Raw genomic sequence first — 22,237 nt, forward strand, 5'->3', positions numbered from 1 at the left:
GGAAAAAGCAGAGGATGCAAGTGGAGGATGGATAAGAAGATGTGATATAAATTACAAAAACCATGGCAAAATACCAGTCCATTGAAACTGGACATTAGAAGGGGAAAAAAATTGACAACTGCTGTCTCTTAAATGTGGTTTGGTATTTGCTATGGCATGGGCAGAATTTTTTACCATGCTCTTTTTGCTGCTAGTAATTCCACATATGCTAGTTACTTTATTTTGACCACACAACAGGCTGGACTACATGTTCTTGCTTATTTTATGTCAACTATAGTATTCAAGTTTTAAGAAATAAATTTTTTAATTACTGTCCACTCACATAGATTAATATGATTCAAATCAGAACATGTAGTTCACACACTTGCCTCTTTTTTTATCCAGTGTATGAATTGCTTTCTACTATCCAGTCTGCAAAATCAATAAACCTGTCATTTCAAGTGTGTTTCTGTTCAGTGTCCATAACATAGCATGCATTTGAACACAGAACAGAAAATTGGAAATGAAATCTTAGGAAATTAATAAGAAGGAAGCAAAATTAACTGAAACATCGACTTTCTAGCATGATGCTTCACTAGATACTTCCAGTTTCCCCTAAATCATAGCTAGAGTTCAGCTCACACAAAATAGATTATCATGTCTGTGGTGTTGTTTACATTATTCTGTCTTAATCGTCTGAAAACTCAAATTAATTAATTACTTTTTTGAAAAAATTAACATTATGTGAATGGGCCTGAACTAGAATTTAGCATCACCTTTCTCAAAGTGCCCATTCAGTTTGTGCTCCTAATTTGTTGTAATAGTAAAAGAAATTGCAAGTCCTGATTTCTATATTTAAACAAGCAAATCAATTGGTGTCTTGACTGTGTTGGCAGTGTTTATTGTTACACAAAAATGACCATTGGTTCAGCTCCTGCTTTCTGTTACAGACATTTTGCATTTTTGGCATTGGGGTGAATAGAGCTAGTGTCTTCAGAGGGTAGCTGCCATTTGGAAGGCTCTTGCAGATTTAGACAGTTTAGATTTTTCCTTTAGTTTATGCCTTTGTTTAGACTGATTCCCGTTTCTGGAAGTATTTTGGAAGTACATAAGCTCCATGGTAGCAGAATGGTGTCTGCAGCTCAACCTTTCTTGCTTAGACATAAAATATTCATCATGCTCTCTTGATGATAGTGGGGAAGGAGGTCCTGAGTAATTCAGACTTGAAAATTATATCATCATCTGTTTTTTGAAAGTTTTATGTTTGTCTCAAATTGTGCGTTGATGTAACGTGGAAAATTTGATTTGTTAATTCTTTTTAGATGGAATTGATTAAAAACATAAGCACTGCTGAGCAGCCCTATTTATTCACTAGACATGTTCATTTCCTCAACTTCTCAAGGTAAGGCATTTTTTTGGTCAAAAACCTTTTTCATTGATTTCTATTAATTGTAATACATAAAACTTTTCCCCTCTTTTACTCATAAACAATATAATGCACTTCTTTTTCCCTTCCTTCTGGCACTAGAATTCACATTCTGAAGTTGTTGTTTTTCCCCTCGCACTTACTTTTCTGTAGCATAATTATGTACAGTATGTTTGTGAAAAGTCAGAATGCTATTATATGTTTTTGCCTCTTAAAATGATTGTGATTTATAATGTTTGCAGTCAACATGCAAGAGATGGTAACTTAGGACTTTAAACTGTGCACTTGTGTTTTAAAAGTGGCAAGAACACTTCTGTTAACATTCATCTGTGTATAGCCAGACACTAAAAGGAGATCTAAATCTGCACCGAGTTCATTAATTTTGTGCCTGGAATAACTCTTCACCAATATAACCAATTTAATTTAGTTCTGACAAAATAGTCCCCATTCCACAGGCTATGGAAGTATTTTTAAACCCTGCAAACAGATTACACTCTGTATCATGGGAGTGCTGTTTCTTCTGGCAGATATTTAAAAGTATGCAGCAAGACTCTAGAGACTTTTATAGCATGGAATGTGAAGAAGATTGAATTTGGATGAAACTTCTAAGGAATTTTTGGAAGGACTTGAATGAATGATGCCAGTTAGCATTTAGCCAGGATGCAGAGGTTAAAGCTGACTGCAGATGCTTATTGCCCAGACTGTAAGTTTAATCTGGAAATGATATTCAGGAACCATGCTCTCTGTGCCACCAGATTGGATTCCTTGCATTTAGATTTTTTTTAAATTCTGTAGAATTATGATTGTACTGCAGATCTGTGCCAAAGCCTGCCTAATTACACAGCATTTTGTTTGCATGGTAATTAATGTGAGTGCATGGCTTCAGGCTTCTGTAGACAGTGTAGTAAGAAATTATAAAATTAGGGGCAGAGTGTGTTTGTTTTTGTTTTCTTGGAAAATAAAATATTTTGAGCAATTGGAAATTCATTTGATATAGAACGTAACAGTGGGCATGATTTTTTTATATGGAAACAAAGAGGAGTTAAACAAAATTTTGATCTTCTGTGTTCTCTCTTCTGATTCCTTGAGAGTTCCATTTCTAATGTATTACCTTTAAAAAATAAAAACCATTAGGACTTCACACTTTTAGTAAATGATCTCTTTCCTCTTCCAAACTGCAAGATCAAAAGAGTAGCCACATGTGAGGGTCAGAGGGATGATTCCTGATTAGACTGATTTTACAGAGATGGTATTCAGCATCAGGTATAAAAGAAAAAGATCAACAGTCTTAACCTCTTGCTCCTCCCTGGGGATCCCATTTTCAGTACCTATGGTACATCCTTGCCACTAAGGTACCACATTTCTTCTGTAGTGTATACATTATATTTCTACAATGTATTTACCTTTTTCTTATAATATAAGTCTGCAAAAATATAAAACAGTTACATAAGGTGTATAAAATTATTTGTAGCTTCTCTTTTGGCTCTTTGTTGCAAACCTGAAGACCTTTGGGGGTTTTTTTGAGAGTAGTGAAAAGGCTGATGAGTCTTCTAAATCAGACAGCATTGAATTGCAGCAATATTGCATACTAGTGTTCAGCATTTCTTAGTGTTTTCTGATAAATGAAACACTTTTCATTTCAAAATTTATTAGCAGTGTAATACTTAACAATGAAGTAGCATGTTTTATATTTTCTTGGTTATTTAATTCTAGGGTGATTTTTTTAAACTGATTTCTTTAGGAAATGGATTGTCAAATATTGCATTTACAGAAATTTCAGGATGTGATTTAAATACATGTTATAAATGTTACAATATTATGAAAGTGTTTTAGTTTTGCTTGATTTCTTTACCCTATATCTTTATAGAAACCTTCCTACCTGTGGTGGTTAGCTGGAGTCAGATTGTCTATGGAATACTTTTCTTCCTATTTGCCCCAGCTTTTTTTGCCAGCTCAGCATAAAAGTCATACAAAACTCCTCATCCTCATAGAAGAACGGGGCTCAGAATATTGATGTGGTGTTTTCTGGGTGACAGCTGAAGTCCTCAGACAATAGCTTGGCACGAGCAGCCAGCACAGTGGGGAGCAGGGCAAATGCACAGGGATGGGTAGGGGACAACAGCTGACTCCTGACTGCAGGTTTAGGGCAGGTCTAGATCCATGAAAGTCTCAGCTTGAAGATTAAAGAACCCTATTTTGGTGAAACTTCATGCTCCCTTCTAGGAAAAGGCATGAGACTTTCTACGTGCCATTGCAGCAGAGCCATTACTGGATTCTGTGAATTTTTGTAGGAGCAGCCTTTCTGGACATCAGTCCAGTGACTCACTTCTCTTGTTTGGCATTTTATACCTTTGAAACCAAGTTTTTGTTCACAGGAACGAAACACTTTATTCTCCTTCCTCCTGCATATATTCAGCTGGCGAACAGGTGGGAGTTAGAAGGCATGTTACTTTGCTACTCTTTTGGTTGGTCACATTAGAAACAAAAGAAGTTTCTTCTGCTTGCCTTGCACCTCTCTGCTTGAGTGTTTTCAAGATGTGTAGGGTTTGCATTAAGCCATTTAGAGCATATCACCAAGGTACTGGAGAAGCAGAGAAAATATAAGCAGAGTCGTGAAAAATGTGAATCTGATTTGCTTTGTCTTAAAATAGAGATGTGGAGTTATTTAAGGTAGAAAAGATCCTTAAGATCATCGAGTCCAGCTGTTAACACAGGACTGCCAAATCTGCCACTAAGCCATGTCCCTGTGTGCCACATCTACATGTCTTTTAAACACTTCCAGGGATGTGGACTCAGTCACTCCCCCAGACAGCTTGTCCCAATGCCTGACAACCTATTCCACGAAAAAAAATTTCTGAACATCCAATCTAAATCTCCCCAGTGCAACTTGAGGCTGTTTCCTCTTGCCTGGTCACTTGTTCCTTGGCAGAAGAGATCAATCCCCACCTGGCTACAAACCTCCTTTCAGATAGCTGTAGAGAGCAGTACGATTTTCCATGAACCTCCTTTTTTCCCAGCTCTCTCAGCAATTTCTCATACGAATTATTGTCTAGACCCTTTACCAGCTCTGTTGCCCTTCTCTGGACACACTCCAGCACCTCAGTGTCCTTCTTGTAGTGAGAGGGCCCAAAACTGAGCTGAGGTGTGGCCTCACCTGAGCTGAATAGAGGGGGAGATCAGAGCCCTTGTCCAGCTGGCCACACTGTTGCTGATCCAGGCCAGGATGCCACCGGCCTTGGCCACCTGGGCACACACTGGCACATGATTGGCAGCTGCTGACCAGCACCCCCAGGTCCTTTTCTACCAAGCAGCTTTCCAGCCACTCTGCCCCCAGCCTGTAGTGCTGCTTGGGGTTGTTGTGACCCAGGTGCAGGACCCAACACCAGGCCTTGTTGAGTCTTACACAATTGACCATCAATCCAGGCTGCCCAGAGCCCTCTGCAGAGCCTTCCTACCCTCCATCAGATCAACACTCCTGCCCAACTTGGTGTTGTCTGAAGGTGCACTTGATCCCCTCATCCGGATCATTAGTAAAGCTGGTAACCAGAAGCTGTTAAACAGAACTGGTCCATACTGAGCCCTGGGTAACACCCCCTGTGACTGTCTGCCAGCTGGATGTAACTCCATTCACCACCATTCCTGGGCTCAGCTGTCCAGTTCTTCACCCAGCAAATTCTGCACTCATCCAAGCTATGAGCAGCCAGTTTGTCTTGGGGGGTGCTGGAGGAAGCTGTCACAGGCTTTGCTTAAGTCCAGGCAGACAACATCCACAGCCTTGCTCCCATCCACTGAGCAGGTCACCTTGGAGGAAGAGGTCAGCTTGGCTAAGCAGAACCTGCCTTTCACAAACCCAAGGTGGCTGGACCTGGTCCCCTGGTTGTTGTGCATGTGCCCTGTGATGGCACACAGAGTCATCTGTTCTACAGCCTTCCCTGGCCCTGATGTCAATCAGGCTGACAGGCCTGTGCTTCCCTGGAGTCTCCTTCCAGCCCTTCTTGTAGATGGGCTCACGTTTGCTGACTTCCAGTAACAGGGACCTCCCCACTTATCCAGTACTGTTGGTGAGGGAGGCAAAGTGGCTCAGTGAGCACTGCTGCCATCTCCTTCTGTACCCTTGGGTGGATCCCATCTGGCCCAGTAGATCTGTGTGTAGCTAACTGGTGTAGCTGCTCACTGACTGTTTCCTCTTGAATTAAGAGGACTTCTTTCTGCTCCCTGTCTTCCAGCTTGGGGCAGGGTACCCCAAAAATAACTAGTCTTTTATTAAAGCCTGAGGCAAAGAAAGCATTAAATACCTTAGCCTTTTCCTCATCCTTGTTGGTGCTTCTCAGCTTCCCAAACAGTAGTAAAACAGACTTGTTGGTTTTTTTTAACATTGCTGATGTGAACAGCAGCAGTGACAAATCAGTAATTTTCTGCCTTTGTGCCCTGTACCTGCTTATAAACCTGTCAGCACTTAAAGCTCTCTGATTATTCAGACAAGCATTTACTTATCATTGTTTCCAAGTGAAAACAAGCAAAAAAAAAAAAAAAAAAGGCTATATCTTCTTTCCAGAATAAATCTCTAGTGGAAGTGAGCTAAGCCTTCAGTGATGAGTTTGAGTACATGCGTGTTTCTGAAGTCCCATTAGTTTTGCTGAACAAAGTTCTAAAATCTTGAAAATCTCATCCTGACCTGAATGCTTGCCAAGGCCATTTTCCTGTCATTCTTGAACAGTTTTTAAAGAGTGCCTGTTGGTTCAGCTGAGTAAATTAATCTCCCTGTACTGCATCTTCATCTTCTGACTCAGTACTATCTTTTCTCAATCCAAAGTAGTGTGAAGAGGCAGACAAAAAGATAAATATTAAAAGAAGACATGAAAGCAAAACTTTTTCCAGCTTCAAACAGAAGATAAAAAACTGTCTTGTTCTTCTTTCATGTTAGTGAATTTCTACATAGCCTTTGTCACAGAGAAAGCTTTTATTCAAAGTGTTTTGCAGCTTCTGTTCTCAGTCTGTCCAGTGCAGTGATGGTTAGCTTCAGAAGATGATCCCGTGCTTCTGGAGGGTGGCTACTCGACCCAGTTAATTTCAAGACTGTTTCTTTTGTGGTGCTGTTTTTTTGTGAGTTTGGGGATGTTTATTGTCTTTTTCTGACTTGAAGTTTATATAGTAATATTGCTGGGAAAAACATCCAAAGTGTTAATCAGGAGCAAATATTAAATAATGTCTCTAAGGAGGTAAAGATTTATGTGTTGATATATTTGCTGAGATTCCAGGTGTTGCTGGTAGATCCAGGGAGTACAGTGTAGAAGTGCAGAAGCTGTGAAGAGGCAGAATAACCTGCAGAGAGATAAAAAGCTGTTTCAGAATAGCTGCAGTTTGTTCACTGTGCATTACCATGAGTGCCTGTTGTCATCTACTTAGTCCAAGAAAAAAATATTCAGAAAGAGGCTTCAAATTCGTGGAAAAGCCCCCCTTGATTTCTCAGTAATCTGCTGAATTAACTGTAACAGTCACTGGGCAGTGACTCAAGACACTTGGAGAGTGCTCCAAGTGTCACAGATTTCAGAGAAGCAGGAAGAATGTTTGCAGGAATGCAGAGGCGGGTGGCAAGGCCATGGTTTTGGGTAAGGATGAGTCAGGGATGTGGAGAATTGCGCAACATCTCTTTTGGTCAGGGGAAAGGCAGCATGTCTCTCTCCAACATCAAACTCTTCTCTTCCGGGCGTGCACTTACAGAGCCCAGTTTGGGCAGAGCAGGGAGCTTGGGCATTCTTTCCTGTCTTGGGGTAGGTGAATGGTGCAGCTGAATGTGTAAAAATCTAATGACATGCCTTTGTCAGTGGCTGGTGAGTTTTGCTTGAAGGCTGGCTGATCAGGGCAGGGTGAAGTCAGAGAAAGGAGAAGCATTAGAACAACCACCCAGAAAGTGAGACAGACTTTTTCATGTCTCACTGGAGCTATGAATTCTTTGCTTTCTGCAGTAGCTCTGGGCCACTGGGAGATAAAGCACCAATTCTACTTAATTTTACAGTTTAATTAGCCCTTATAATTCAGTTCAGTATATCTTACTTGTTCAGAGTCAGGATGAATTATCACCCAGCACTGCTGTGCCAGGAGTCATCCTTTCTGTGCTGTCAGGCTGCTGCCCTCTTCTTCCTTTCAGCTGCAGTTTTTAATATCTTAAGTGTGTACATGTGTGCATGTGCTTAAGGGAGGGGACAGCACTTCACTTTTGACATAAGTTTCTAAAGAAATGAGATCCATGCAGCAGTTTCAGGTGTCCTGCCTGTCTTTCCATCCTCTCCCCTCCTGAATTGCTAAATAATTTCTGAACATGTTGGCCACTTTGAAACCACATTGAGTAGGTCACTAGACTTCTGAGACAGCCACACTGCAGGTACATCTGCTGAAGGCAAAGCCATGCAGAACAGAGCTGGTGGACTTTGTGCTGGGCCCCAGCCAGCAGTCGCCTCCCTGTGCCCTGCTTGGATGCCAGGCCCTGCTCTGTTGTGTCCTTGCTCGATGTGAGAGCTGCGGGGAGACAGGTTTGGGGGAGGAGAGAAAGGTCTGAGGTCGTCTTCTTGGGAAGGAGCTTGCCTTTAGTCCCTAGAATCCACATAAGAAATATTTCCAGTTTTCTGTTTTTCATTAGCAGAGTTCATGTGTAAAGTTCTTGTTTTTCTTGAAACAAGCCTTTTTTGGTAGACAGTCTGTATCAACATTGTTGAGAATTTTTTTTATTACTTTTTTGCACAGATTAAATGGCCAACACTAACTAATAAAAATGAGCAAATTAAACTGCTGTAGCAGCCAGACAGTGTCACATGCAGCAGTGCTGGTCAGGTTGGCAATTTTCCTTCAACTCTGACCTGAATTCTGACCTATGGGTAGCAATAAATCACATGCTATGTGAAGGCAGGGATGGACAGAGAAATTCTGGATAAAGCCCAAAACAAAACTTGATTTCTGAATGTCGTTGAGCTTTTTTTGTTAGTCATTGTTACAGTGTTTTTTCCCATTCAGAAGCAGCTTTAAAAATTGTGTTTTAACACAGCACTTTGATATTACACCATTCTCTTGTTCTTGCAAAACGTGTCTATAGCTAACAAACAAAAAGGAGGTAAATCTGGATGAATTAACTATGTCATGTGAATAAGCTTCGTGTTTGAAAGCTGAAGCCCACTCTGTGCTGGCAGCTTGTGTTTGGAAGCCTTGCATGTTAGTTTGTTGATAATTTGGAAGGGCTGGATGATACATTTACAATTTTTTTTTTTTTTTTGACAAATAAACATCTTGCTTTGCAATGACTTAACCTAAGTATGTATGTCTTTGGTCCATTGATTTGGAAATAGAATTTCCCTTTTTTATAGACTGACTGGAGGTCAGTAAAACCAGAGAGGTCCTGTGGTGCTGTTTTCATTGTCTTGGAGTCATGCAATTCTGGTCACGACACCCAGATTTTTTTTAGTAATTTGAGGAATATTGTTTCTTCTTTTCTCTGGAACAAGTAGTGCCACACAGTTTGTTCGTGTTTTGTAGAACATGTCTATTATGTCTCCTAACCAGGCTCCACTAGCATTTGAAAGGAGTGTGTTGAGCAAATGCATGGAGCTGGCATAACAAGATGCTAAATGTTCAGGACCCTTTGAATGCACTCAGGTATACTTTGTACAAAGAGCAGTACTTGGGTCAGCTTGCATCACTGACTGTACAGCTCAGCTGTGGGAGGGATTGGGCTCTTTGAATGCCGTCTTGAATCAACATCTTGAAACAATGATTGCAGCCTGAGATTATCTATTAGAGTAATTTTATGTTGGGGGATTTTTTTCTCCTTTAAAAAAAAATACCCACTTAGGGAAATGTCATTAAAAATATGGTAGCAAAAAAAAAATGTTACCCTCTGGGCAAGCTGTTAAGAGTAGGGAAATGTCAGCTAAACTCGAGCATGGCCTTAACACTGTGTCTTTATGTGTGTTCTTTATAATCTGTACTTTTTGCTAACACATCATGAAACACTTTCTACCATCATGTGAGGTCTGCCTTGTAAAGTACACATTTCATGAATGGCCACATGGTGCTGTAATCCCTCCTACATATTTTTTTTTCCTTTTTTATACTACCTTTTTTTAATTATGTGAGTGTGTAATGATGCTTTTTAACTGTGACTTGATGGAAGGTTAAGCACAAATCTCATGTGCAGTTTGACCTTTATGTGATCTAAGCAGGGTTTTTTGGGGGTTTATTTTTTTTAAACCATTGCTTTCTGGTGAATTTTTCCACACATTTTAAGATAATTTAATTTATTTAATTTATTCCTCTAGCTTTCCTGTGTTGCATAATACACTTTTATCTTTCATTCAGCTCATAATACGATATGTTCAGAATAGAGATTGTTGCTTGAAATCTAGTTACTGAAGGTGGGGTCAGGCATGTCTCCTCAATTATCCTGTTTTTACTGTTTTCAGCTTCCATGCTCACAGTCACACTGCAGATTATCAGTTTGGGAGTAACTTGATTTAAGAAAGATGATGATTAATCCACAGGGGACCAAAAGAGAATAAGAAGAATGAACAGAGATTTTAAAAATTTACCTAAAATCACAGGAAAAGAAAAACAAATAGAGAAGACGGAAAGAGAGGACTGTTATAACACTTCTGATTTTTTCATTTTTTAGTTTAAAAGATTCTGCAGCAGAAAAGGGACTGTGCAATTCTTAATGAGTAATGATAACACAAGTGGCGGACTGAAATTGCTATTGAGTTCTAGATCAGACATTTAGAAGAAGGTTAGAACAACAAGGGCAGCAAAGCAACAGAATAGATTATACTTAAGGATTTTGAAGCTGGTAGTGGCAGTCGCATAGCTGATCCTGCCTTCAGAAAAAAAGATGGACAGTGACGGTTCTGAATAATTTTGAAGCTTTTTTTACCCTTGATGAATAAGTTTAAACCTGAAGCTTCCATCTTTCAGAAAGGAAATGGAAGTCTTGATTCTAAATCACCAGTAATAGAGAATCTGCTGCACTTGATAAATTCTTTCAATAGTGAATTGTTCTCTCAGATAATAAATAGAGTTATTTTTCCTCCTAATTTTTCAGAGAAGTTCAGTTGATTCCTTTTCCTTGGATCTCAGAGTCCATTTGTCCACTATGTAAAGACACATCAAATTTTTCACCTGTGTACTTATGTATAATTTCTTACACACTGTCATGCAGTCATCTCTCAGGCTTCTCTGTATTTTTTTCCTTCTCATTCTCTTTGCAAGCTGGAGGCTTTTAGGTTTTTTCATCATTTTTGTGATGCTGCATGAACTTTGTTCATGTTTTTCTGAAAATGGACTCTGTGAATGGTCACGAGTGCTGTGTCAGGCCTTTACTCCTCTCTCCTCCTGTTTTTTGGAAAAAGGGAAACGAGGATTATTATTGTGGCCTGTAAGGTTTCCCACACTCCTGATAATATGTGGAAGTATGCATGTCCTTGCCAGAACTACTCCTTCCCTGTGAATATGCTCTGCTTCAGGTTCTAGATGCTTTGGGTTTCATTTGCTGTACTGCAGTGCAAAATGTTTTCTTAAGTCTTTCTTAAGTTTCTTAAGTCCTCAAGTGACTCTTTACCAACAAACCACTCCCTTCATTATTCCCTCCTTTGTTTTCTTAAAATATTGTCACGTTGCACATAGCTTCTGAATCACAGGTTATCACATTAAACTGTGTAGGTTCCAAGCCTCAAGCAGAGTGGCATCCACAATCCCTCTCTGACAGCAGATTTTCACATCTGTGACAGGGCAGCCATGTTATAGCTTTCACTTACATTGATTTTTATATTCTATAGATTGCATACATGATATGTACTGCTGAGTTACAATGATTTATTCTTTTGTTATGCACAGTTTACTGTATTTCAGTTTGCATGTGGACACTCCTAGCATTGACTTGCTCTCTGCAACAGCCATTTCCATGGGATGGCTAGAGTCACCCATGCTTCTCTTGATGAATGTGTTCATACAGGAAGCTGAATATGCAATGCTGAGTACATTGCAGCATCCTTTGCATAATAACCTTCCTAAGAAGTTGAGCCCCAAGATTTTATGCTAATGTAACTACCTCAGCCAAATCTGTGGTCTCATCCAATTTTGAAAATACATCTTTTCTACCTACCATGTTTGTTGATTTAATACTTTCCAAAGAGCTGTATCAGCTATTCTACTATTTGCAGGAAATTTATTGTAATACTTTGTAATTAGTTTCCCTATTCTTCTGTGCAAATGCATAACATTTGCATCTCTGAATTACAGTGAAACATTAATCAGAGTTCCAGAGAAATCCTGAGCCAGACCTCTGGAAGAAAGTCTTAAATACAGGGTATCTGGAATTAGGGGATTTTAATTAATGTGGAGTTTAGCTGCTGTTAGTCTTTTATGGACTTAGTTTGCTTAAGTTTACTCTTTTACTTGTTTCCAGCTGTTTGCATTACATAAATGTAAACATAATTAGTATTTCCTTTACTTTACTTGGGACCCATGCAGGATGCTGATCCGTGTTGGTGCTGCTCATTGTGAATTTATATATTAAACTTCTCTGATATCCTCAGGAGAATGAAAAATATAGGGTAGAAAGAAGACCCTAATTGTTTAGCATGCATAAATGACTGACAAAATACAGCCGAAAATATTTTGGTAGATTTACAGGATAGTGAAGTAGAGAAATACAAGGCTTTACAGCGTTATCTTTTAGCCATTCGCTGGTCTGAGGCAGCTTACTAAACAATTCCTAAAGGACTCCGTTGTAATTTTACAGTGACCCAGACACATCACTTCAGAAACTGAAATTTCTATTATTGAAATCTCAGGTCCAGAAAGGGTGATTGATGAGGACTGTGCACTATTTTACTGTTAACTTTGAACCACTGGGCATTTTGAATCCCTGCACATACCTCTCATTGAAGGGCAGGCCAGTCAAAGATAAAGTTTTGAAATGAAAATACTTGTTTCATAGAATCATAGATTTGTTAAGGTTGGAAAAGACTGCTGAGGTCATCAAGTCCAACTGTTAACTACATTGCCAAGTCCACCATTAAGCCACGTCCCTAAGTGCTGCACCTACTTGTTTTTTGAATGCTTCCAAGGATGATAATACATCACCTGTCTGCATTGCTTGTTTTGTGTCTGGGATAAATTAGAGAGCGATAACAATAAACCAGACTGGCATAACTTTAAGTTCAGCTTGCTGGGGAGAGGCCGCCTCATTAGTACTCTGCAAGAAAGGAAAAAGGCCTCATGAAGCCAAAGTTTTACCTGAAGTCTGCTCTAGATAGTCCTTGTACCAGTTCAGCTATGCCAGCCTGTACTGTTATGACTGAAATAACTGTGTGGGTGACATAGGTGCATCAGTAGAGAAATGCCCTGTACAAACTCCACCAGTTCTAAAGAAAAGGTTGAGAGCATGACCACAGCATGAGGCTGAGGGCTGCAGGAGAGGCACTACAGACAAGAGCAGGAAGATAAACTCTTGATTATGGAGGCTGGCAGTACCTCAGCCCATTCCTCTTTGCATCTCATCCCTTGGGAGGACCACTGGAGCATCCCAGAAGTGTCTGGTGTTTGTGTGGAGAGAATTGCTTTGCCACAAGTTCATGCTGATGCAGATGTTATGAAAACTAGTATTTCAAAATAACTTTTTCAGAAGATAAACATTGGGGTAACTGCATCTTATTTAAGCCCTAAAAAGGTGAAGGTTCTATGTTAGTGCTTTTACATGACCTCCCTGTGAAGCTGTGCTGCAGGGCAGGTAATGGAGCTCTAACATAATTGCTGAGTAAAGATGGCTGGGCAGTTGTACTCTCAGCATGTGATTCTTACTTGTATGGTGCTGGAAAAGGAAATTGTGCTTCCTTTATAAGAAGGAAACAATATGCCTGTTCCTATTAATTTTATGTGGCTGTTGGTTCTTCTTTGCTTCCATTATACTGAATTTCTAGCAACCACCCTTTTTGTTTAAGGGGAAACAGAGTGTGTTGAAAGAGTAAGAGGCAGATGACATCCTTTCAGAGAACAGGGTGGGAGTCATCTGTTCCTTGAGGAGTTGTGATTTGCCTGCAAGGATGAAGTAACCATCTTCTGCTTGTGTGAAGAGGTTTGTATTAAATGCAAAGTCAGCAGCCTCCTGAAGTGAAATGAAAAATAATAGGAGCTAAGAGAGTTTCCATTTTAACGCCAAGCAAATAACTTTGTTGGTTTTTTCCCCCCTAGCTTGCAAGGGGTTTGTAAATAATAAAATTGGAATTCATCAGAAATGTGAAGGGGCAAGCTCACATGCTTCTCAGGCTTTTTTTTTTTTTTTTTGCTTTTATTAAAAAAGACATAGGTAATATATTATTAATGAAGCTAAATATCATTGATTGAAGCTTGCAAATAGTTTTTTTGATGAGGACTCCAAAACTACACCTTCAACAACAGATCAGTTAAAACGAATGGGATTTACTAGTGCATATAAAATAAATCAGGAAACATTAAATACAGCAAGAATGTTGTGAGGGTTGGTGTGTTATCCATTTGCAGTGCTCTGGTGGAGTGGTGGTATCCTGACCCACTCTTCCCAGTCAGGCCAGTGTGCTGCTGGAGATGAGAATATTTGTGCAACTTCATCATGTGGGATCCAGTCGTGATTCCATTCAGGGAAGGTAAGTCTGCTACTCAGGCCTAGAAAATATGATCATGTCCCATTTTGAATCCTTCACAATAGGAGTTTGAGTGCAAATAAGGTGATGTGATGTATAATGAGAGCACATATCTATTTTTTTGCAAGAACGCTTTCATGTGGGTGTTGTTAATCTGAAAAGTTTCACTTGGGAGAGCATTTAATATGTTGTGATTGATAGGTATCTAAAAATATGCAGAACATACTTGAACAAATGGAACATTGATTTGCCCTTTTCTTCTTTAAATAGCTTAAGGTACTTGATTTTCTTTTAACTGTTAGGATTTTTTATGCTCTGTGAGTGCTGCTTAGCTTCCATAAATGACTCCAAGTACAGTTGATAGAAACAAATGGCTGGAATTTGTAGTATTATAAACTATGTTTAAAAAAAAAAAAAAAAAAAAAAAAAAAGCACATTTGAATAAGGACCAGAACAGACTTGATTTTTTTAATAATCCCTTGCTTGTTGCCTGGTGGAGCAACCCACAGCTGGGTGTATAGCAGCTGGTTACATTGTGCAGAAAATCAGAAATTTGAGCTGTCCTGTGTTTGGGGAGGCGGGGGAGCATGCACAGTGTGCATTTCAGAAATGGGAATTCCTCTGTAGCATTTGTGGAAGAGTGACCTCCTGTCTCAGCTGTCCTCTGGGGGTGATTGAGCTTGTGTGGGCCTCTTTTCTCAGGGCTTATGGTCCTGAATTACTCAGGACTGTCCTCATTTTCAGAAACATGACCTTACCAGCAAAAGGGTGGGCTCTGGGAATATGATGGGTTGGTTGTACAATCTCACCCCTCCTTTTACTTCAGAAAAGACAGTATGTATTGAAAATTTCTATCAAGACAGCTATTAGCTGTCTGATTTTCATTTTTTGCTCCTCTGATGAGCTTTTAGGTTTAACATCCTCTATGGAACCTGGGGCAGGACATCCCTGCTCTCTTGCATCTATAAATCTTATGATCTTTTTGTCTTAAGACAGTTTGCTGCTGACATCGCTTCTTAATCGCTTCTGCTTCCCCTTTTCTTTGCTCTCCTCCACTCACCTCTGTCTTTTGATTATTGCTATCTGCATCAAGCAGCAGGAGGATAATGTGTCCAGTAATTTAGATGCAAGCCATTTTTTCCAACAATTTCACTTGAAAAGTTTAGTTTTCAAAACTACCAGGCCAAGGCATCCACTCAGAGCCTTTCTATTTGAGTAAATATTGTCAAAACTTTATGCCCACATTGTCCTGTTGTATTTGCAGGAATGCCTTTTTTTTTCTTCTTTTTTTCTTTTTTTTTTTTTTTTTTTAATACAGGTTTTATTTCTGTATAAAGACAAAAAGCAGCAAAGATAAGCTTAGAGAAGAATTCAGGGTACTAAATTCAGGATATTTAACTTGCACATCCATGTCCAAACTGGGTTGTGCACTAATCAGGAAGCAAGGAGCATATGCCTTTTTAATTGGATTGTTTTAAAATTTTATGCTGTCTGTGCAGTTTCAAATTACAGCAGTGATCCTGCAACACTGAGGTCAATGAGATTACTGATAGGCATAGTTACTCATGAGACAAGCCTTTGTAGACTGTGTTTAGGAGTCTGGGGAATCATGCAGGAGAAAAATCAGTTTTAAACTCTATGAGATTTTTCTCTTGTCTTTTACTAGAATTCATAATTTTAAACAAGTTTGCTGCCTCTTGAATATTAATGAGAAGCCCTGATCTTTTACTATACAAATTCAGTCATTCATTGCCTCAAAAGATGGGGAGAAACTGAGAGGGTTTTTTTTTTGATCTAAAGGGTGTCTTCAGTTTTCTCTCTTTAATCTAGTATCTTACAGTTTAGAAGAAATTATATAAATTGTGACTCAGAAAATCATCAGAATAGCATTTAAATACTTAAATATGGCTATGTTCTCAATCTCACAAAAATAAAGTATAAGCTAGTGCTTAAGTGAGAATTGTTCACCTAAATTGGGAAAACAGAAGAGAGAAGCATAATCTGTGTTCTTAGATGAGGAGAATTCAAAGTTGAATTTATCCTATAAACTCCTAAGTCCAGAAAGGTTTTATTTTATTCTTTGTCTCAGAGAATTTGTAGTCCATACATCTGTTCCATGAACGTCCGTTTTTTCATTTTGACCATGGAACAGTGTAAGCAGCTTTCCCCCCCTGCTTTTTTTTTCCAGTTAGGCCTGATGCTGTGTGTTGATATAAAATATGCAGTCAGTGTTTTAACATTGTGATAATACAGTGTAATCACAAACCTTCCCAAGCTTCTTTTTCCTCCTTTCCTCTTTTGATATCCCAGCTATTGAACTGAAGATGTTAGCACGAGGAGGTGCTTACACTTAGCACCAGGAGGAGACATACAGGAGGGTAAAGTCAAGGTGGTGAAGTTGCTCTGGTTTATCTTCTCATCTCTTAAGTTGCAGATATCTCTGCTAGATTTTGTTTATGTGCAAGCTTGGTCACAGCTGTTGTTACCCTTTCCTTTTCCTTGGACTTGCATGTTCTTGAGATTGATATTTAATTATTTTTTTGAATATAGAATTTTCATGCAGACTTAAAAAAAAAAAGTTCATGAAGTGCGGTACAGGGATAAGGTATTGCATAACCATGAAATAACCTCAAATCCAGCCGGTGGTGCAGACTGGGGGTGAGGGGACGAGTTGTTCCAGCAAATAAAAAGTTGGAAATACCATGCATATCTGTCAGTTCATCCAGAGGAACCTTTGGGAAAAAGCTTTCAAAGTAAGCTGAAAATCCTTTGCACATTACTACACTTACTGTACAGGCAAAGGGGATCCAAGGCTGCCTTACAGCAGTTTCTGTTGGGGGGTGCCTGTTCTAACATGCCTGCCCAGGTAAGAAGTGTGTTGAGAAGAAGAAATGCTCATTCTCTGATTCATCTGCAGAAGGTTCTTCATCTGAAAACAGCAAGGAGAGAACTCAAGAAGCAAAACTGTTGATACAGTATTAAAAATGGTTTTCAACTAAAATGTTTGTAGTACACATATAGCTTAATGTGACTTCATATTTACTGTTCTCCCTGAAGAGAATGCATTTACATGCATTTACAAAGGTTTGGAAACTAGTTGTAAGATTCTCGGTTTTGCTCCTCACCTTTTAAAGGCTCTGAATTTCTGTAGGAAGTAATTTGAAAGCATTCAAATGAGAGATAATAGATATATGTTTGTGTGGAGCCTGTGATGAGATTCACCCATTTTTCTTTCCACCAGGTTTGGAGGAGACCAGCCCGTGTACATCAATATTATTAGAGATCCTGTCAACCGATTCCTGTCCAATTATTTTTTTCGACGTTTCGGAGACTGGAGAGGAGAACAGAATCACATGATCCGTACCCCCAACATGAGGCAGGAGGAAAGATACCTGGTATGTTCAAATAAAAGGTTTTGATTACCAATTTCCCATCATTGTTATGTAGAGCTGTTATTCAAACTGTATGCATGAAAAGTGGGAGACAGGCATCTCCCATCTTGTGTTTTTCCTCTGTCTTCTGTTGCCTGGTCCTTAGTTTGGGCAACTTTCCTGTGTTGCCAATGAATTCAGTTTGATCTTGAATAAGCTGACAGCAAGTTCCAGATTTCCATGGCTGAATTATGGTCCTCACACTGCGTTGGATTTGCACTGCATAGTAATGTAATAATTCTGCCTATATTTATCACTGTGAATATTCACACAGATTTTTAGGTTCAGACGATGTCTGTAACTCTGCAGCCTCACAAGAAAATCGAGAAACAGAGCAATTCAGGGAGCTCAAGTCTCCAGTGTTATTGCTGCCAAGTTGTTTGTAATGTTCTTTACACCAGGGCTCTAATCTCAGATCTTGCTTTGGTTTTGTTGCCTTTTGTCATTTTTGGGTTAAGATGATGGCAATAATGCTGAATAAGCTATTCATAACAAGTTTTAAATTTGTACGACTGCTGAACTGTCGTAACACCTGCCAGTTTTTGTTGCAAAGCAAGGTCCCATGGCAGTAGGTGTTGAATGAATGCTAAATAAGAAACTAAGAAGCTAGGAAGGTGGCTAGTTTGGTTTATTATTGATCACTTTGCATGTACACAGATACCTCTCAAAAAGACAAAATGATGGAATTACTTCTTGCTCTCTCTCTAATGGAGATCCAGTTGGATTGGATTCAGCCTTCAGGCATACTTGAACTGCAGAGAGTTCAATGAAACAGCAGTGACAGGACAGCTTGATGGTCTGCTATGAGATGTTGCAGGCCAGATAATGTCAGAACAAGATATGTCTGTGGCTTTTGGAGGAGAAAGAGAGGATGTTTTTGTGAGGTTTTGAAGAGGCAGTAGAGTACAAGATGTGTGATGAGCCGTAGAGAACACAGCTCTGAACAATTGCCACACGCTACCTTTCAGCCCTAGCTGAAGTTAGATGAATCCAAGGTGGGCTGGGTTTTTTCCCTGTTACAGAGCTTTTTAAATTTCATTTGTCTTCTGGTTTTGGTCATGTAGAGCCCTGTGAACAGACAAGCTTGTACATTACAGGTAATTGAAGGGGGAGGTATCAGTGTAACGGTCTAATAGCCTTAAATTTAATGACATCTCCTATACAGGTATAAACTGTGAAGGGTTTCTTATTTGCTATGTGCCTATGGATCCCAAACAAGTCCCTATGCTGAGTGGGTCTTGACCTCCTGGTGTGCAGAGCTGGAAGGTTTTGCCTGTTGTGTGTGCATGGACTTCTGCATCACTGTCTCTGAATGGAACAAGAGGGTTGAGGAAATTACTGATTGGTGGGGGTTTTTACTACAACTTTATAACAGTACTACATTTTCTTTTTTGGAAATGTTAAAAGTGAGTGGTAGAGCCTGTACTTTGCTTTGAGTGCCTTCTCATTTGAAGTGGAGTGATTGACATCTCTTACGACTGACTCTGGTATTATTCCAGTACTGACTGCGCAGCTTAAGACATGATCTATATAGCCAGTGAAATTTTACTTCAAGCAGAACGGAAACAAATAGATCCAATTCATATTGTCTTGGTTTAAAAACTAATAGAAATTACCTTGCATTTTCAGAGGCGTTGGTATGTTCTTTAAGAAGTTAATTATTTATATGCATATGCAGATATCTGTGAATACATAGATCAGTACAAAAGCTATAATGAAAAAGAAATAAAAAGTATTTGACTGAGGTCAGTAATCATTTTGTTCAAAAGGCAGTTTGTTCATCTCAGGCACCATTAGTATCCTTAATAAAAACTATTTTTGCATTTTTGTTTTGATTTTCTCTGTTGGTAAGTCAGTGTTAGAATCCTGGAAACATTTTTGGAACCTGTTTTCCATCCTTCCTTGGCAGACTTTGGCAGTCACTTGCACTACTCAAAGAGAGTGACAGTAAGACATAGGTCACTTGCCATTGAAATTAATTGTCTCACAAGCTGGTCATTCTGAATGTTCAGCATTTTTAACACTTTAGCTAACCAACTACATCATATATTGCATGCCTGCATTCTAATATTTTCCTCAGTGGTGCAAGAAAATCAGCTGGCGTATTTCTTAAAATTCATGTATTGGGGATTTTGGAGGCATGGCTTCAGAAATCTGCAAAATCAATTGTTAGATCTAACTGTGAAGAAAGTAAGCAGCTGGTTTTACCTCTGAGACTGAACCAATATGCCATTTTAGCACAGGACTGATGGGTGGCCTCATTGCAGGTCACATAATTTTTGCAGTTCTTCACTAATATTCTTTTAAATGCAAAGCTCATCATGAAGCATTACTTTTTTTTACAGGGGACTATTTAAGGATAAACTTAGATTTAGCATATTAAATAGTTTCAACATTGATCACAATATTAAACCTAAGTTGTTGGGGATGAGGTGTGCCTGACCACTAGCAGATACATGAAAGCAGGGGGAGGATATGAACTTTTACTTTTCTTCTTCCATCAGCCAGGAAAACACATAACTGTTAATTGATCCATGACACTGAGCTCTTTGCTGGAGTACTTGTTGTGTGATAGCAGTTAAAGACAAAATGGACTGGAGAAGCTTTATATATTACTTTCCTGTTTTACCAGAAGAAATGGGTTTGCAGGCAAAATATATGTATGTGGAAAGTGGGTCTTAGGGGCTAATTGTGCTTTTATCAACCATAATATTCTTGGCTTGCTATCTCCTGGAATGTGGTGCGGGCACCTGGGAGCCTTTCCAGGCCATCTTGGCCTCTTCATCAACAGCTGCCAGCAATGGCCATCTCCATTGAAAAGCTGAGGGCAGCATCCATATTCCCTCAAACTGCAGTGTGAAGGTGTGGGAGCTCAGCTGCTCTGGAAGGCAGGCTCTTAAGGGTGGAAAAGCATTTTAAGATCAGGTTGTGATGCCCTTGATGGAAGCATTCCCTCCCATCAATTCTGATCCTTATGAAAAAAGGGAGTTGAAAAAATAAAACAGACTATCTTGAAGTCTTGCAGTACCTTGCATGCTGCTTTTTTAACATCGAAAATCTGAACTGCTGACATTGCAAAGGTCAGAAATAGAGACAAATTTCTGCCATTCATTGATCATTTGAAATTTTCTCTGAATAGAGCTTCAGGCTTTGACTTTGTTCCAGGAAACACAACCATTCATTCAGGAGTCAGATAAATTGTTCTAAACATTTTGGTAAATGTCTCTGTTTACCAAAATTTAATTGAAAGTCAGGATAGAAAACAAGCCTTTTATTCATGAGTCAGATAACAGCAGAGGCAGCTGCTGCAATGTGTGACTTTTTACCCAGATCCACCAGCTCCTTGCCAGTGCCTGACCTGGCACTTTCACTGCTGGACTGAGTTACTGTTAGTCACCCGAAGAAATCACTTCCAAGCTTCCCTCCCAAAAAATAGTGGCAGCCTGGTGGTGTGGAGTATGGCAGAGAGGTAATTAACGGTGAGCACCTTGAGCCAAGTCTCAAGCACACTGATGTGACTGTCAGCCCTACATTATGGTCCTGTAAGATGAGTTAAAGTCACAAAAGTTAATTTAAATCCATTGTAGTGAATGTGTTTCAGCTCAGACTAGAGTTCTTGGAGTAAATATGCTTGAATAAAGCAAGCAAACCCTTATCAGTTTTGAGTGCTGCAGGTACCAGGCAAAAGAAAAACATGCCTGAGATGTGATTTAGTTCAGGGCTTGGAAGGGCAGGAGGCAGGAAGCACCCCGATGAAGAGGGACTACTATTAATATTTTAATGTTTTATATTACAATTGTTCCTTCCAGAAGACTTGTTTGTAATTATCTAGTGTTTATTACAGCTTCAGTTTGAGATATCAAATATTAAAAAAGGCATGTATAGGTGTTTCATATTTTCTTAATACTTGGTGAAACTTTGATCTAAGACTACTCAGGCTGAATAAGTGTGTGAAGCAGCATAGGCTGTGTGTTGTTGCCTGAATTGCAGCAAATCTGGTTACATGGGATTCTGATCTCTGTTAGGCTCATTAATACTACAACTCCTAGCTCACTCGAGTAAAAGATTGCTGAGCTAATGTATCATAAGTGAGAATTTTTGCATTTAAAAAATCATTCAGTGAGAGAAGAACTTGTCACCTTCCCATAGGATATTTGAAATTTTTATTATAATTAGAGTTACATTTGCACAGCGTCTCTGTATGGCTCTGCATAGTTTTTCAACTTCATCTCTGAAAATAAATATGTTTTTCTCAGCAAAAATTAAAAATATTCTAACAATATTCAACTTCATTTATGTTACAGATTACTCATGCAAGTGATCCCATAAAGGAGCATCTGTCCTTTTGTGTTTTAAATGAAATGTTAAAATAATTGTTAAAAGTGTATTAAGATTACTTTAAAGGAGGGAAGTAAAATTCAAGTGATGTCAGGGAACTTTCACATCAAATTTCTTATAATAGGGAAAAAATTCCTTTTGCAATGCTAGCTTTTGTGGCTAAATACTTAAACTAACGTTTTTTAGGTTATTTCATAAATTCCAAACAAAATAATTACAAAAGGTGAACGGGTAAATGGTGTTCCCTTCACCATAGAACATTTTTTTTTTTTAGTCTTGAATCTTGAGAATTTCCTTTTATTATTTCCATGATTTTCATTAATATAAGAATATTCACTAAATATATTTAACTAGTTTAGTTATTTATATCCTCAAACTTCTATCTACAATGAAAAATATTCTTT

At 39.0% G+C, this 22,237-nt stretch overlaps 1 protein-coding gene across 1 annotated transcript in view; it reads left to right on the forward strand.

The window, feature by feature from the left end:
• The window catches only part of UST (uronyl 2-sulfotransferase), a 151,521-nt gene that overhangs the window by 78,777 nt on the left and 50,507 nt on the right, over positions 1-22,237 (forward strand). The window contains exons 4-5 of the mRNA XM_063151551.1: positions 1,302-1,381; positions 17,306-17,459. Coding sequence (XP_063007621.1) covers positions 1,302-1,381; positions 17,306-17,459 — 234 coding nt within the window. The remainder of the gene's footprint in view (positions 1-1,301; positions 1,382-17,305; positions 17,460-22,237) is intronic.

Source organism: Melospiza melodia, chromosome 3, assembly GCF_035770615.1.
Source record: "Melospiza melodia melodia isolate bMelMel2 chromosome 3, bMelMel2.pri, whole genome shotgun sequence".
Lineage (NCBI taxonomy): Eukaryota > Metazoa > Chordata > Aves > Passeriformes > Passerellidae > Melospiza > Melospiza melodia.